The sequence below is a fragment of the Oncorhynchus mykiss genome, chromosome 19, assembly GCF_057628025.1.
Source record: "Oncorhynchus mykiss isolate SJ-2025 chromosome 19, ASM5762802v1, whole genome shotgun sequence".
NCBI lineage: Eukaryota > Metazoa > Chordata > Actinopteri > Salmoniformes > Salmonidae > Oncorhynchus > Oncorhynchus mykiss.
In genome coordinates this window covers 5,132,501-5,148,392 of record NC_143040.1, presented here as the reverse complement: position 1 = coordinate 5,148,392, position 15,892 = coordinate 5,132,501, and the positions used below count along the sequence as shown (strand labels likewise).

Sequence of the window (15,892 nt, the reverse complement as noted above, 5' to 3'; positions counted from 1 at the left end):
GGTGGAAACAGCGACGGTGGGGAAAATGCGCGTATTTTTTCTCTATCCGGATTCTAGAATATTCGCATGAAAATGTGTCGCCAATTGGATGGAAACCTAATTAATTATATTAATTATTATGGACAAAATGTATCAAACTGCAGTCAAGCGTCGATCATCATGTCACCGGAATAAGACCCTCGATATTTATTGGAAAGGAGCATCAAACTCATCACCTTTTCACTTTCACCATCCTGTGAAGTCCATCATCATCATCGTTTATTTAATCTGTAGCCTCATTAAACTGCATGTTATCCTGAGTCGTAGTACGTCACAGCGTGACTCCATCTTGAGTTCCATATGATGGTTATTAGCCTTTATCAATATTTGTTCCACTAGCATTTCTTGCATAATTTATTTAAATATCTCACCTTGTCTAGCATATTTTGTTTTTGTCGGCATTTGTAAAGTTCACCGACTAAATGCTCTGTTTCTTTCAGGCCTGTCTGACTTTCTTTTTAATCAGACATGTACACTACTTGCATAAAAAGGTTGAATGGAAACCTGGTTAGTGTCTGGTATTACAGCTTTGTGGTATTTCAGGTCAACTGAGGACAACTGGAGTGTTGATGCTAAACCCATAGATGGGTGGCAGGTAGCCTAATGGTTAGAGGAGGCAGGTAGCCTAATGGTTAGAGAAGGCAGGTAGCCTAGTGGTTAGAGGAGGCAGGTAGCCTGGTGGTTAGAGAAGGCAGGTAGCCTAGTGGTTAGAGGAGGCAGGTAGCCTAGTGGTTAGAGGAGGCAGGTAGCCTAGTGGTTAGAGGAGGCAGGTAGCCTAGTGGTTAGAGGAGGCAGGTAGCCTAGTGGTTAGAGGAGGCAGGTAGCCTAGTGGTTAGAGGAGGCAGGTAGCCTAGTGGTTAGAGGAGGCAGGTAGCCTAATGGTTAGAGGAGGCAGGTAGCCTGGTGGTTAGAGGAGGCAGGTAGCCTAGTGGTTAGAGGAGGCGGGTAGCCTAATGGTTAGAGGAGGCAGGTAGCCTAGTGGTTAGAGGATGCAGGTAGCCTAGTGGTTAGAGGAGGCAGGTAGTCTAGTGGTTAGAGGAGGCAGGTAGCCTGGTGGTTAGAGGAGGCAGGTAGCCTAGTGGTTAGAGGAGGCAGGTAGCCTAGTGGTTAGAGGAGGCAGGTAGCCTAATGGTTAGAGGAGGCAGGTAGCCTGGTGGTTAGAGGAGGCAGGTAGCCTAATGGTTAGAGGAGGCAGGTAGCCTGGTGGTTAGAGAAGGCAGGTAGGTAGTCTAGTGGTTAGAGGAGGCAGGTAGCCTGGTGGTTAGAGGAGGCAGGTAGCCTGGTGGTTAGAGGAGGCAGGTAGTCTAGTGGTTAGAGGAGGCAGGTAGTCTAGTGGTTAGAGGAGGCAGGTAGTCTAGTGGTTAGAGGAGGCAGGTAGCCTAGTGGTTAGAGGAGACAGGTAGTCTAGTGGTTAGAGGAGGCAGGTAGCCTAGTGCTTAGAGGAGGTAGATAGCCTAGTGGTTAGAGGAGGCAGGTAGCCTGGTGGTTAGAGGAGGCAGGTAGCCTAGTGGTTAGAGGAGGCAGGTAGCCTAGTGGTTAGAGCGTTGGACTAGTAACCGAAAGGTTGCTAGATCGAATCCCCAAGCCGACAAGGTAAAAATCTGTCGATCTGCCCCTAAACAAGGCAGTTAACCCACTGTCCCTAGGCCATCACTGACTTGCCTAGTTAAATTAAGGTAAAATTTAATAAATAGAGTCGATGATATTGCAACTAAATAGTTAACATTTATTGATCAAACCCTTGAAAACGGCACTCCGTTGTCAATGGTTTTAGCGGAGCTGCTGGTCTCCTTGACCCCCCCCCCCCCCCCCCAGCAGGCAAATAGAACGCCTCCCACCGTATTGTGACGTTGTATTGATGACGACCTATCAGAATGAGTTCTATAAACGGTTCCAGTTCCAACCCAACTCCATTATGACATCACGGTCTTTGTGTTTTGATTTGAGTGTCAACTTGTTTCTGTGCTGCTATGTGACAGAATGTTCATATTTCCATGCATATTGATCTGAGCATCTTTGAGGAACAATGCAGGTGAGTACTGAGTAGGCTAAATTATGATCTAAACCTCCCCCCACAAATTAAAAGCTCAATAGCTAAATTTTGATAGTTTAAATACATTATTTGTAGAGGCTGCTGCCTAATGTTTTCAGGTTTATACGGTACTCAATACATTTATCTGTGATACGACGAGCTCCTAAATGTGTAAACCAACATATGGAAGTGTTGTAAGATGATCCTACCATGGATCATTTAGCTACTTGAGTGAGAATTTTAGGAACCCCTGTAAATATTTATAAAAAACAATATAAATATATATATTTTTGGCCTTCGCTACTTTAGCCCATAGAAATACATTGAGAGGAACACAATTTATAAATGGCAGAACACAGAGTCAAAAAATAAGGTTTTGAAGTGTCTGTCCTGTATATAAGAGATATAAGAAAGCTCAGAAAGAAATACATATTTGTTTATTTTGTTGGCACAAAACTACTTCCATAAATCAGTTTATTTTTTTATTTTTACAACTGGCACCGGGTTACCTTCAGATGAGTCCCGTGACATTTGTGGGGGTCGTAGAGAGAAACGGAGACCACCATCTTGTTCGTGAGAGTCTCCCCTTTCCATAGTGGGGTCACAAAGGATTCGGAAACTACAGACGATTTTCGGGATGTCTCCTGAGCTGACGAACAGCGTTGTAGCTCTGCCACTTTCACCCACAAGACGTGGAAGGGAGACGTCGGCGGATGTGGTGGATTGAGACGCAGCCCAAAAATATGTCTCTAGATTAAACAGAAGATTTTGATAGGGACTTTTCAAAAAATTATGTTAATTAGATTGCCACACGGGTACGTCTCTAAAGGACTAGTCGGATTAGCCTCCTACAATGTGGAAGAAAGACGTATTGTCAGCTTGTTTGTTTACTCTCCTTGTTTGTTTTACTGTGTTTGTTTATCTGTAAACGTGTTTGTTTACCTCCCAGCAAGCCAATGAAAACCAAGCCAGGAGAGATAGGAGCTGCTTTGAGAGCCTGACCTTATGGGACCTGAAGAGCCACAACCACAGTAGGCTGAAATACACAGAGAGAGAGACACACACACACACACACAAAGACAGACAGACACCATGTCTATTTGTGCTATCATGCCAACTGCCTTGTCTCTCATTGTCATGCCAGAACTGGGACCTGTGGTAATGAACCACAGAGTTGGGTTCATTTTCTCATCCGAGACCTTTCCTCCCTCTTAGATCCTTCTCTGTGGGTAGTTAAAGACAGAGAAGAAGATGTGGAATACCAGGAGAGAAGCGAGAGTGAGGAAGGAGATGAAGAGGAAGAGTATGTATGTGTGATAATAGAAGGGTCAGAGGTTGAGGAAGATGAGGAGGAAGAGGAAGAGGAGGAGGAATACGAGGTGACATGTGTAGGGGAGTATGAGGAGGAAGAGGAGTGTTTGTTAGAGGTTGTGGTGAAAGAGGAGGAAGAGGAGTGTTTGTTAGAGGTTGTGGTGAAAGAGGAGGGAGTAGAGGAGGACGAAGAAGAAAGAGTGGAGAGGTATGAGAAGGAGAAGAAAGAGAAGGAAGAGGAAGAAGAGAAGGGAGAAGAAGAAGAAGAAGAGGAGGAGGAGACAGCCAACACATATCCCAGGTGTGTCCATCATCAGGGCCTGAAACTGAGTGTGAAGGGGCTGAGAGGGAGACAGACAGGAGAGGAGAAGTACGGTCGGCTCAGAGAGATCCTAGGAGACCAGTATGTCAGGGAGGTTACCTGTGCCCCTGAAGGAGATAGAGTGGTCCTCCACCTCTATCACCCTAGGTGAGAGAGTTAGTTTGGACCTGAGCTGGTCTGGAGTCACTTACTGTATAAGGAGAGACATAGACATCTATTATGATTCAACTCACAGAACTGGCCTAGGATCAGTTTATACAACGCTAGTCATGATGACTATTAAAGCTTCAGCTCATACCGCTATCTTAAATATCTTTAGGGTCAGTTTGATGCTAAAGTAAACTCTCTCTCTCTCTCTCTGTCTCTCTCTCTCTCATTCTCTTTCTCTCACCCCTCTCTCCCTCATTATCCCCATTGCTCTCTCTCTTTCTCTCTCTCTCTGTCTCTTTCTCTCACCCTCCTTCTCCCATTTGCTCTCTCTCTGTCTCTCCTTTTCTCTCTTTCTCTCCCCCTCTCTCTCTGTTTCAATCTCTCTCTCTCTCCACCTCCCTACCTCCTTCTCCCTGAGACATAGAATCTATCCTATGATGTTGAACTGGAGCAGACTGAGACATAGAATCTATCCTATGATGTTGAACTGGAGCAGACTGAGACATAGAATCTATCCTATGATCCTATGATAATCTATCCTATCTCCCCCCCTCTCTCTCTGCAGTGTACCTATGTGTTCCCTGTTGAATCACCACTTCAGTCACCTGGCCACTAAATTCCCTGAGTGCAAGTTCCTGATGATCCTCGCCGGGCAGTGTGTCCCCAACTACCCTGTCAGCCACCTCCCCACCCTGTTCATCTACGACTCAGGATGTATCATCAATTCACTGATAGGAGAGAAGGCCTGTGGAGGGAGGAACGTATTGGAAGATGGTGAGAACACACACACCCACACACACACATACGCACACACACACACAAATACACATGCGCACACACACACACAAATACACATGCGCACACACACACACAAATACACATGCGCACACTCATTCAAATACACATGCGCACACACACAAATACACATGCGCACACATACACACACACACACACAAATACACATGCGCATACACACACACACACAGACAGACACACACACACTCTCTCTGTCTCTCTCTCGCTAACCTCTGACCTCTGACCCCCTGCAGAGCTGAAGTGGATGCTGGCCCAGTCGGGAGCGTTTGTGATTGACAGCTACGAGGCCTTATACCAGGAGGGCACGCCCATCACGACGCCGCGTTCGGAACAGGACCAGGAAGACTACAGCGATGACCAGTCTGATCACTATGACAACCAAGGCACCGAGGTGTAGTCATGGTTACAGGGACAAAGAGACAGCAGTGTAGAACTCTATGACATCATGAAACATTGGTGTAAACTCTGATATAATATCCCATTCATAAATGTTGGCTACTGTTGACTCATTACTCATTACAAATCTGATCCAGATCAGATTTAATACAGGTGTAGGTAGCTACTCATATTAACTTGTTACATGATGTGATCCAGATCAGATTTAATACAGGTGTAGGTAGCCACTCATATCAACTCATTACATGATGTGATCCAGATCAGATTTAATACAGGTGTAGGTAGCTACTCATATTAACTCATTACATGATTTGATCCAGATCAGATTTAATACAGGTGTAGGTAGCTACTCATATTAACTTGTTACATGATGTGATCCAGATCAGATTTAATACAGGTGTAGGTAGCCACACATATCAACTCATTACATGTGATCTAGATCAGATTTAATACAGGTGTAGGGTTAAATGTGGAAGACACATTTCAGTTGAATACATTCAGTTGGACAACAGACTAGGTACCCCCCCCTTTCCCTTTCCTAACTCATATTGAGCTCACTTGTTGTTTTATAATATGCTGTAATAAAGTTTGTTATATCTTATTTTATAAACATGTCAGTCTCCAATGTCTCAGTCTGCTCCAGTTCAACATCATAGGATAGATTCTATATCCGTCTGCTCCAGTTCAACATCATAGGATAGATTCTATATCAGTCTGCTCCAGTTCAACATCATAGGATAGATTCTATGTCTCAGTCTGCTCCAGTTCAACATCATAGGATAGATTCTATGTCTCAGTCTGCTCCAGTTCAACATCATAGGATAGATTCTATATCAGTCTGCTCCAGTTCAACATCATAGGATAGATTCTATATCAGTCTGCTGCAGTTCAACATCATAGGATAGATTCTATGTCTCAGTCTGCTCCAGTTCAACATCATAGGATAGATTCTATGTCTCAGTCTGCTCCAGTTCAACATCATAGGATAGATTCTATATCAGTCTGCTCCAGTTCAACATCATAGGATAGATTCTATGTCTCAGTCTGCTCCAGTTCAACATCATAGGATAGATTCTATATCAGTCTGCTGCAGTTCAACATCATAGGATAGATTCTATATCAGTCTGCTGCAGTTCAACATCATAGGATAGATTCTATATCAGTCTGCTGCAGTTCAACATCATAGGATAGATTCTATATCAGTCTGCTCCAGTTCAACATCATAGGATAGATTCTATATCAGTCTGCTGCAGTTCAACATCATAGGATAGATTCTATATCAGTCTGCTCCAGGTCAACATCATAGGATAGATTCTATATCAGTCTGCTCCAGTTCAACATCTTAGGATAGATTCTATGTCTCAGTCTGCTCCAGGTCAACATCATAGGATAGATTCTATGTCTCAGTCTGCTCCAGTTCAATATCATAGGATAGATTCTATATCAGTCTGCTGCAGATCAAGAAGGATAACTGTGACCAACATGCTTCACCGTAGGGATGGTGCCAGGTTTCCTCCAGACGCTTGACCTTCAGGCCAAAGAGTTCAAGCTTGGTTTAATCAGACCAGAGAATCTGTTTCTCATGGTCTGAGAATCCTTTAGGTGCCTTTTGGCAAACTCCGAACAGGTTGTCATGTGCTTTTTACTGAGGAGTGGCTTCCGTCAGGCCACTCTACCATAAAGGCCTGGTTGGTGGAGTGCTGCAAAGATTGTTGTGATTCTGAAAGGTTTTCCCATCTCCACAGAGGAACTCTGGAGCTCTGTCAGAGTGACCATCGGGTTCTTGGTCCCTTCCTGACCAAGGCCCTTCTCTCCCGATTGTCCAGGCAGCCAGCACTCGGGAAGGGTGTTGGTGGTTCCAAACTTCACCATTTAACAATGGAGGCCACTGTGTTCTTGGGGACCTTCAATGCTGCAGAAATGTTTTGGTACCCTTCCCCAGATCTGTGCCTCGACACAATCCTGTCTCGGAGCTCTACGGACAATTCCTTCCACCTCATGGCTTGGTTTTGGCTCTGACATGCACTGTCAACTGTGGGACCTTAATATAGACGGGTGTGCGCCTTTCCAAAACATGTCCAATCAATTGAATTTACCACAGGTGGACTCCAAGTTGTAGAAACATCTCAAGGAGGATCAATGGAAACTGGATTCACCTGAGGATCAAGGGTGCGGAAACAGTTCCAAACAGGATGCAGCTGAGCTCAATTTAGAGTCTCACAGCAAAGGGTCTGATTACTTATGTAAATAAGGTATTTCTGTTTTTTTTTAAATTGAAAATGGGTTTTATTGAATCCATTTTAGAATACGGCTGAATACTTTCCGAAGGCACTGTAAATATCTAATTTAGAAAAGGTATTCACACCCCTGAGTCGATACACCCCTGAGTCGATACACCCCTGAGTCGATACACCCCTGAGTCGATACACCCCTGAGTCAATACACCCCTGAGTCAATACACCCAAGTCAATACACCCCGAGTCGACACACCCCTGAGTCAATACACCCATGAGTCAATACACCCCTGAGTCGATACACCCCTGAGTCGATACACCCCTGAGTCGATACACCCCTGAGTCGATACACCCCTGAGTCGATACACCCCTGAGTCGATACACCCCTGAGTCGACACACCCCTGAGTCGACACACCCCTGAGTCGATACACCCCTGAGTCAATACACCCCTGAGACGATTTAAGTCAAAACTGTAACTAGGCCACTCAGGAACATTCACTGTCGTCTTGGTAACCAACTCCAGTGTACATGTGGCCTAGTGTTCTAGGTTATTGTCCTGCTGAAAGGTGAATTTGTCTCCCAGTGTCTGTTGGACTGCAGACTGAACCAGGTTTTGCGCTACGATTTTGTTTGTGCTACCACCATGCTAGTCCAATCACAAGGCATTGTTTTAAAATAGCCTAGCTGTGGAGTATGTGTTGCCCAATCACAAGGCATTGTTTTAAAATAGCCTAGCTGTGGAGTATGTGTCGCCCCATATCACAAGGCATTGTTTTAAAATAGCCTAGCTGTGGAGAGTGTGTTGCCCAATCACAAGGCATTGTTTTAAAATAGCCTAGCTGTGGAGTATGTGTCGCCCAATCACAAGGCATTGTTTTAAAATAGCCTAGCTGTGGAGTATGTGTTGTCCAATCACAAGTCATTGTTTTAAAATAGCCTAGCTGTGGAGTATATGTTGCCCAATCACAAGGCATTGTTTTAAAATAGCCTAGCTGTGGAGTATGTGTCGCCCAATCACAAGTGAACAGCATGCAGACAGAACAGGCCTTTCACATGATTTCAAATACAATCGCAGGAAAACACAGGTTGTCAAAGCAAATGGCTCCTGCTGAAAAGAGAATATTCTCACCTGTCTGTCTGAACTTCCAAATATTGTTTTAGACAGACTTTTGGCACGAGCTCATCGGCCACCACCAGTGACTGAGCTGTGCGTCATTGGGTGAGTCAGTGAAACCGGAAAGAATTTTAATGACGATCATTTCCTCCTGATATGGTAGTCTACAATATGTCTCCACAAACCTAGACCTAGGCTACTGATGGATTCATGACAAGTTCGTTTTCATTTATCTCAGCTGGTCAGTTTGTCAGTGTCAAAGTACCCTGTCGTTTCGATCATATGTGTGGTATTAAAAAATATTTTTGCCAAAGTCTCCAGTCATGTAGAATGAGGTAGAATTGCATGAAATGCGTTTACGTAAGCAAAAACAAACGTCCCGGACCCAAGGCTACTAAACTATTTCCTCGTGTGTGCAACTTCTGTAAAGTGCCTCGACTATGTTGCTCTATGCTCCTACGCATTTGCGATGATTGATATACACGCAATGCTTCATTATAAAGGTGATTATTTGTCTCTTGCTTTCCGGGAAGCATTGGGAGTCAACATGGGCCAGCATTCCTGTGGAAACGCTTTCGACACCTTGCAGAGTCCACGCCCAGACGAATTGAAGCTATTCCGAACACTCACCATGGATACAGTATTAATAAACGTGTACGACAGGGGGACCTCGCACCATTTTCTGACTTATTGCGTCACGGACATCCAGAGCCTGTGATTGGACGATAGAGGGGAAACCCTCTTCCTGAACAGTTACTCGATTGCAGCGATAGAAACCTGTTGTTGCTCTAGAAATATCAGTATCATATATTGGCTATGTGAACGTATCACATATATAGGCTATGTGAACGTATCATATATATATATATATAGTCTATGTGAATGTATCATATATATATATATATATATATATATATGCCATGCTATGTGAACGTGTCATATATAGGCTATGTGAAACGTATCTTATCTTTAAATGACCCTAGGATAAATCACAGTGATTTTGCAACGGTGGAGCTGCGATTCTGTGAAGTGGGAAAATTAAACTATTTATTTATTGAACCTTTAGTCTATTTAACTATAACCTACTTCCATGCAGTGAATCATCATGACCCCTGACAGTCACAATGCACCGAGGGGTTGAGAAATGTAAAGAAAGTAGCAATGCAATTCTTGCTGTGATTGTTTTGTGTTTTTATGTCTATAAATAGCCTATCATACAAATACAGTAGGTTGCGAATCATAGGCCTATCAGTTCCCCATTGCGTTATCATATTTCACACCTTGTTTCACAACCAGTCTTACAAGGTCATTTATAAAGCAAAAAAAATACTTTTCAAACTGCCGTATTCATAAAATAGCCCCGAAGCACCCATAATATCCTGTTTTTTTGTCGCTGTGGACTTGTTGCCTTGCTCTGTTTTTGCAGTACCTCTTACTGTACTTGCCAAATAGTGCTCCCTGTATTCTCTATTGCGCATGACTGAATGGCGGAATATGAAGTAGAAGCCTCCTGTTTTTCTCCGAGCTTGAGTCCAACCCCCCCCGAATCAACCTCTGAAAAACAAAAACGCGGAGCCATTAAATCAACAAAAAAAAATTGGGGCAGGTAAGATGTTAAAACATACATTTATATAACGTTAAATATATTGTTGTACGGGGAATTCGCTCAGCGGAGAGGTGTACAAATGTATTTTTAGCCCACGGAAGCGAACCGAAGACTGCAGATGGGGCTTTGGAACCGTTTCCGCACGCTCGGGACACGACAAGGCCCACTGACCCACATTCGAGAGAGAGCGCTGTGTGAGTGGGCGAGCGTGTGAGTGTGTGCTTATGTGTGTGCGTCTGCTGTGAAATGTTTTTGTCATCGCTATCTCCTGCGGCATGACTATCTATTTGATGTTCCCGTTTTCGAGGAAATTGTAACCATTTCGAACGTAGAGTCGCTACATTGTTGAAGATGCGCTGCTAGGCTAGCTTTAACTAACACTGTGTCAATGTCAATAGTTGCGTGACAGCTTGGCTGGACTCGGGTCCCCGCTGCAGGCTTTTGACATAATGTCAAAACGTGACATATGTCGCTCTTGGTGATTGATTGAGACGTCGTTAGAATGTCATTCTACGTTTTGGAAGTCAGTTCAGGGTTCTAAGAATGGATCCCCGTCGTCGGAATTCTAAGAAAATGGTCCACTGTTCTACCTGGGCAGGTTCTTCTAGTTGGAGGATATCTTTTTCAGTTATATAACGCGAACACCTGTGGCTCTTTTTAGCAAAGGTTTTAGTTATACAACACCCACCGCGCGTATCCGTTTTTCTGCGGTTTTATACTAGCGGATTAGATGTCATTTATAACGATCTTCGAAAGATGTATGATTGGATCATTGCCCAAATGTAGGATTTATTTATTTATTTATTTGGCCTTTCATTTAACTTGGCAAGTCAGTTAATAAGAACACATCCTTATGACGGCCTAGGGACGGTGGGTTAACTGCCTTGTTCAGGGGCAGAACAACATGTTTTCGCCTAGTCAGCTCGGCGAAAACAACCTTTCGGTTACTAGCCCAACGCACTAACCACTAAACTACCTGCCGCCACATGAATCACTGAATTGACTGTCACTTCCAGGAGACAACTGCATTGGTATCAAACATTTTTTTTAAATGTAACTTTAAATGTCTCTTTATATATTAAGGAACACCTAACGTGTAGCCTAGTGGTTAGAGCGTTGGACTAGTAACCGGAAGGTTGCAAGTTCAAACCCCCGAGCTGACAAGGTACAAATCTGTAGTTCTGCCCCTGAACAGGCAGTTAACCCACTGTTCCTAGACCGTCATTGAAAATAAGAATTTGTTCTTAACTGACTTACCTAGTAAAATAAAGGTAAAATAAATCAAAAAACAAGACTCACTACTCATGTTGACAGTAGGCTGCAAATCATAGGCCTATCAGTTCCCCCATCGCATTATCATATTTCACACACAGCAATTCCACATCCCAAAGCTACACCATGAGGTTACAGTGTAAGATCTTTCAGATACAAAGGCGCAACTGACTGGAATCATTTACCGATAGAAATCAGGGAATTTTAAAATCACAATCTAAGAAAACCTTTTTTCAAATGTTAAAGAACAAACAGTTTTTGTTTTTAAACTAATAGAAACATCACCATGTGAACATATTTGTCAGTAGGTATATATTATAGGTAGGGTGAATTATATGTAGGGTGAATTATAGGTAGGGTGAATTATAGGTAGGGTGAATTCTATACTGAAGAAAAATATAAACGCAACATGAAACAATTTCATAGGTTTTACTGAGTTACAGATCATATAAGGGAATCAGTCAATTGAAATACATTCATTAGAATGGGAATACAGTATGGGAATACAGATTTGAATCTGTTGGTGACAGATACCTTTAAAAAAAAAAAAAAGGTAGGGGCGTGAATCAGAAAATCAGTCCGTTTCTGGTGTGACCACCATTTGCCTCACGCAGAGCGCGACTCATCTCCTTCGGATAAAGTTGATCAGGCTGCTGATGTTTTGTGGCCTGTGGAATGTTGCCCCCATTCCTATTCAATGGTTCGGCGAAGTTGGCGGATATTGGCGGGAACTGGAACACTGTCGTACACGTCAAAGTAGAGCATCCAAACATGTTCATTGGGTAACATGTCTGGTGAGTGTGTGTACAGGCCATGCGAAGTATTGGGACATTTTTCAGCTTCCAGGAATTGTGTACAGATCGTTGCGACATGGGCCCGCGCATTATCATGCTGAAACATGAGGTGATGACGGCGGATGAATGACGCAACAATTTGTTATCTTTATTTGTTTTTAACCTTTTATTTAATTAGGCAAGTCAGTTAAGAACAAATTATTATTTACAATGACGACCTACCCCCCGGTCAAACACTAGCACGGACGAAGCTGGGCCAATTGTGCGCGGATCCTATGGGACTCCCAATCACGGCCGGTTGTGATACAGCCAATGATCGAACCAGGGTCTGTAGTGACGTCTCTGGCACTGAGATGTAGTGCCTTAAAATTTGAAATAAGCTTTTTGTGTGTATAGAACATTTCTGAGATCTTTTATTTCAGCTCATGAAACATGGGACCAACACTTTACATGTTGCGTTTATATTTTTGGTTCAGGTGTAGCATAACGATATACTGCAGCCTCTTGTTCCAGTGACAACACCTGATTTGAGTTAAATCAAGGGCTTGATTGAATCCATATTTGAACCAGGTGGCTGCCCTCAGTGCTACTAGGGCTGCCCTCGTGCTACTAGGGCTGCCCTCGTGCTACTAGGGCTGACCTCGTGCTACTAGGGCTGACCTCGTGCTACTAGGGCTGACCTCGTGCTACTAGGGCTGCCCTCGTGCTACTAGGGCTGCCCTCGTCTTTGTAGCAGGATAATTAGTTTCACCCTAGATATGTTTCCCTACTATCAAATGTCTGATGTAAGTTTTTAATATTATGTCTGACGTTTAAATTTGTGTTGGTTTCCTCGGCGAGGGTTCACTTTGCACATTTATAATACAATTTAAATGTGTTTTTATAAAGGCCATTTTTATCTCAACAGTTGTGACAAAGTGTTTTTCAGACACCCAGCTTAAAACCCCAATTTTCACTTTTTAAATTTAAAAAAGATGTCTGTCGTAAATGTCCAATGGGATCTCCCTGGTAGAGTGAATGGACCAATGGGATCTCCCTGGTAGGGTGAATGGACCAATGGGATCTCCCTGGTAGAGTGAATGGACCAATGGGATCTCCCTGGTAGAGTGAATGGACCAATGGGATCTCCCTGGTAGAGTGAATGGACCAATGGGATCTCCCTGGTAGAGTGAATGGACCAATGGGATCTCCCTGGTAGAGTGAATGGACCAATGGGATCTCCATGGTCGAGTGAAGGGACCAATGGGATCTCCCTGGTAGAGTGAATGGACCAATGGGATCTCCCTGGTAGAGTGAATGGACCAATGGGATCTCCCTGGTAGAGTGAATGGACCAATGGGATCTCCCTGGTAGAGTGAATGGACCAATGGGATCTCCATGGTAGAGTGAAGGGACCAATGGGATCTCTCTGGTAGAGTGAATGGACCAATGGGATCTCCCTGGTAGAGTGAAGGGACCAATAGGATCTTCCTGGTAGAGTGATGGGACCAATAGGATCTCCCTGGTAGAGTGAAGGGACCAATGGGATCTCCCTGGTAGAGTGAAGGGACCAATGGGATCTCCCTGGTAGAGTGAATGGACCAATAGGATCTCCCTGGTAGAGTGAAGGGACCAATGGGATCTCCCTGGTAGAGTGAAGGGACCAATGGGATCTCCCTGGTAGAGTGAAGGGACCAATAGGATCTCCCTGGTAGAGTGAATGGACCAATGGGATCTCCCTGGTAGAGTGAAGGGACCAATGGGATCTCCCTGGTAGAGTGAAGGGACCAATGGGATCTCCCTGGTAGAGTGAAGGGACCAATGGGATCTCCCTGGTAGAGTGAATGGACCAATGGGATCTCCCTGGTAGAGTGAATGGACCAATGGGATCTCCCTGGTAGAGTGAATGGACCAATGGGATCTCCCTGGTAGAGTGAATGGACCAATGGGATCTCCCTGGTAGAGTGAATGGACCAATGGGATCTCTCTGGTAGAGTGAATGGACCAATGGGATCTCCCTGGTAGAGTGAAGGGACCAATAGGATCTTCCTGGTAGAGTGAAGGGACCAATGGGATCTCCCTGGTAGAGTGAAGGGACCAATGGGATCTCCCTGGTAGAGTGAATGGACCAATGGGATCTCCCTGGTAGAGTGAATGGACCAATGGGATCTCCCTGGTAGAGTGAATGGACCAATGGGATCTCCCTGGTAGAGTGAATGGACCAATGGGATCTCCCTGGTAGAGTGAATGGACCAATGGGATCTCTCTGGTAGAGTGAATGGACCAATGGGATCTCCCTGGTAGAGTGAAGGGACCAAAAGGATCTTCCTGGTAGAGTGAAGGGACCAATGGGATCTCCCTGGTAGAGTGAAGGGACCAATGGGATCTCCCTGGTAGAGTGAATGGACCAATAGGATCTCCCTGGTAGAGTGAAGGGACCAATGGGATCTCCCTGGTAGAGTGAAGGGACCAATGGGATCTCCCTGGTAGAGTGAAGGGACCAATAGGATCTCCCTGGTAGAGTGAAGGGACCAATGGGATTTCCCTGGTAGAGTGAAGGGACCAATGGGATCTCCCTGGTAGAGTGAAGGGACCAATGGGATCTCCCTGGTAGAGTGAAGGGACCAATGGGATCTCCCTGGTAGAGTGAAGGGACCAATGGGATCTCCCTGGTAGAGTGAAGGGACCAATGGGATCTCCCTGGTAGAGTGAATGGACCAATGGGATCTCCCTGGTAGAGTGAATGGACCAATGGGATCTCCCTGGTAGAGTGAATGGACCAATGGGATCTCCCTGGTAGAGTAAATGGACCAATGGGATCTCCCTGGTAGAGTGAAGGGACCAATGGGATCTCCCTTGTAGAGTGAATGGACCAATGGGATCTCCCTGGTAGAGTGAATGGACCAATGGGATCTCCCTGGTAGAGTGAATGGACCAATGGGATCTCCCTGGTAGAGTGAATGGACCAATGGGATATCCCTGGTAGAGTGAATGGACCAATGGGATCTCCCTGGTAGAGTGAATGGACCAATGGGATCTCCCTTGTAGAGTGAATGGACCAATGGGATCTCCCTGGTAGAGTGAATGGACCAATGGGATCTCCCTGGTAGAGTGAAGGGACCAATGGGATCTCCCTGGTAGAGTGAAGGGACCAATGGGATCTCCCTGGTAGAGTGAAGGGACCAATGGGATCTCCCTGGTAGAGTGAAGGGACCAATGGGATCTCCCTGGTAGAGTGAATGGACCAATGGGATCTCCCTGGTAGAGTGAATGGACCAATGGGATCTCCCTGGTAGAGTGAATGGACCAATGGGATCTCCCTGGTAGAGTAAATGGACCAATGGGATCTCCCTGGTAGAGTGAAGGGACCAATGGGATCTCCCTTGTAGAGTGAATGGACCAATGGGATCTCCCTGGTAGAGTGAATGGACCAATGGGATCTCCCTGGTAGAGTGAATGGACCAATGGGATCTCCCTGGTAGAGTGAATGGACCAATGGGATATCCCTGGTAGAGTGAATGGACCAATGGGATCTCCCTGGTAGAGTGAATGGACCAATGGGATCTCCCTTGTAGAGTGAATGGACCAATGGGATCTCCCTGGTAGAGTGAATGGACCAATGGGATCTCCCTGGTAGAGTGAATGGACCAATGGGATCTCCCTTGTAGAGTGAAGGGACCAATGGGATCTCCCTGGTAAAGTGAAGGGTTCAATGGGATCGAGAGATGTTATGTCAGATGACGAACAGAGATGTTATGTCAGATGACGAACAGAGATGTTATGTCAGATGACGAACAGAGATGTTATGTCAGATGACGAACAGAGA

General features: G+C 44.9%; 2 protein-coding genes across 4 annotated transcripts in view; both read left to right on the top strand.

Moving 5' to 3' along the window:
* LOC110515533 (uncharacterized) lies at positions 1 to 5,358 on the top strand. The gene is made up of 5 exons (XM_036972932.2): positions 1 to 2,071; positions 3,021 to 3,102; positions 3,287 to 3,683; positions 4,420 to 4,628; positions 4,904 to 5,358. Exons 1-5 carry the CDS (start codon positions 2,066 to 2,068, stop codon positions 5,065 to 5,067), a joined length of 858 nt encoding a protein of 285 aa, XP_036828827.1. The 5' UTR covers positions 1 to 2,065; the 3' UTR covers positions 5,068 to 5,358.
* Positions 5,359 to 9,870: 4,512 nt separating this feature from the next.
* The window catches only part of LOC118936633 (circadian locomoter output cycles protein kaput), a 53,879-nt gene continuing 47,857 nt past the window's right edge, over positions 9,871 to 15,892 (top strand). For all 3 annotated transcript variants that reach the window (XM_090209920.1, XM_090209919.1, XM_090209918.1), the window contains exon 1: positions 9,871 to 10,021. The gene's annotated coding sequence lies outside the window, so the exon portion shown is untranslated. The remainder of the gene's footprint in view (positions 10,022 to 15,892) is intronic.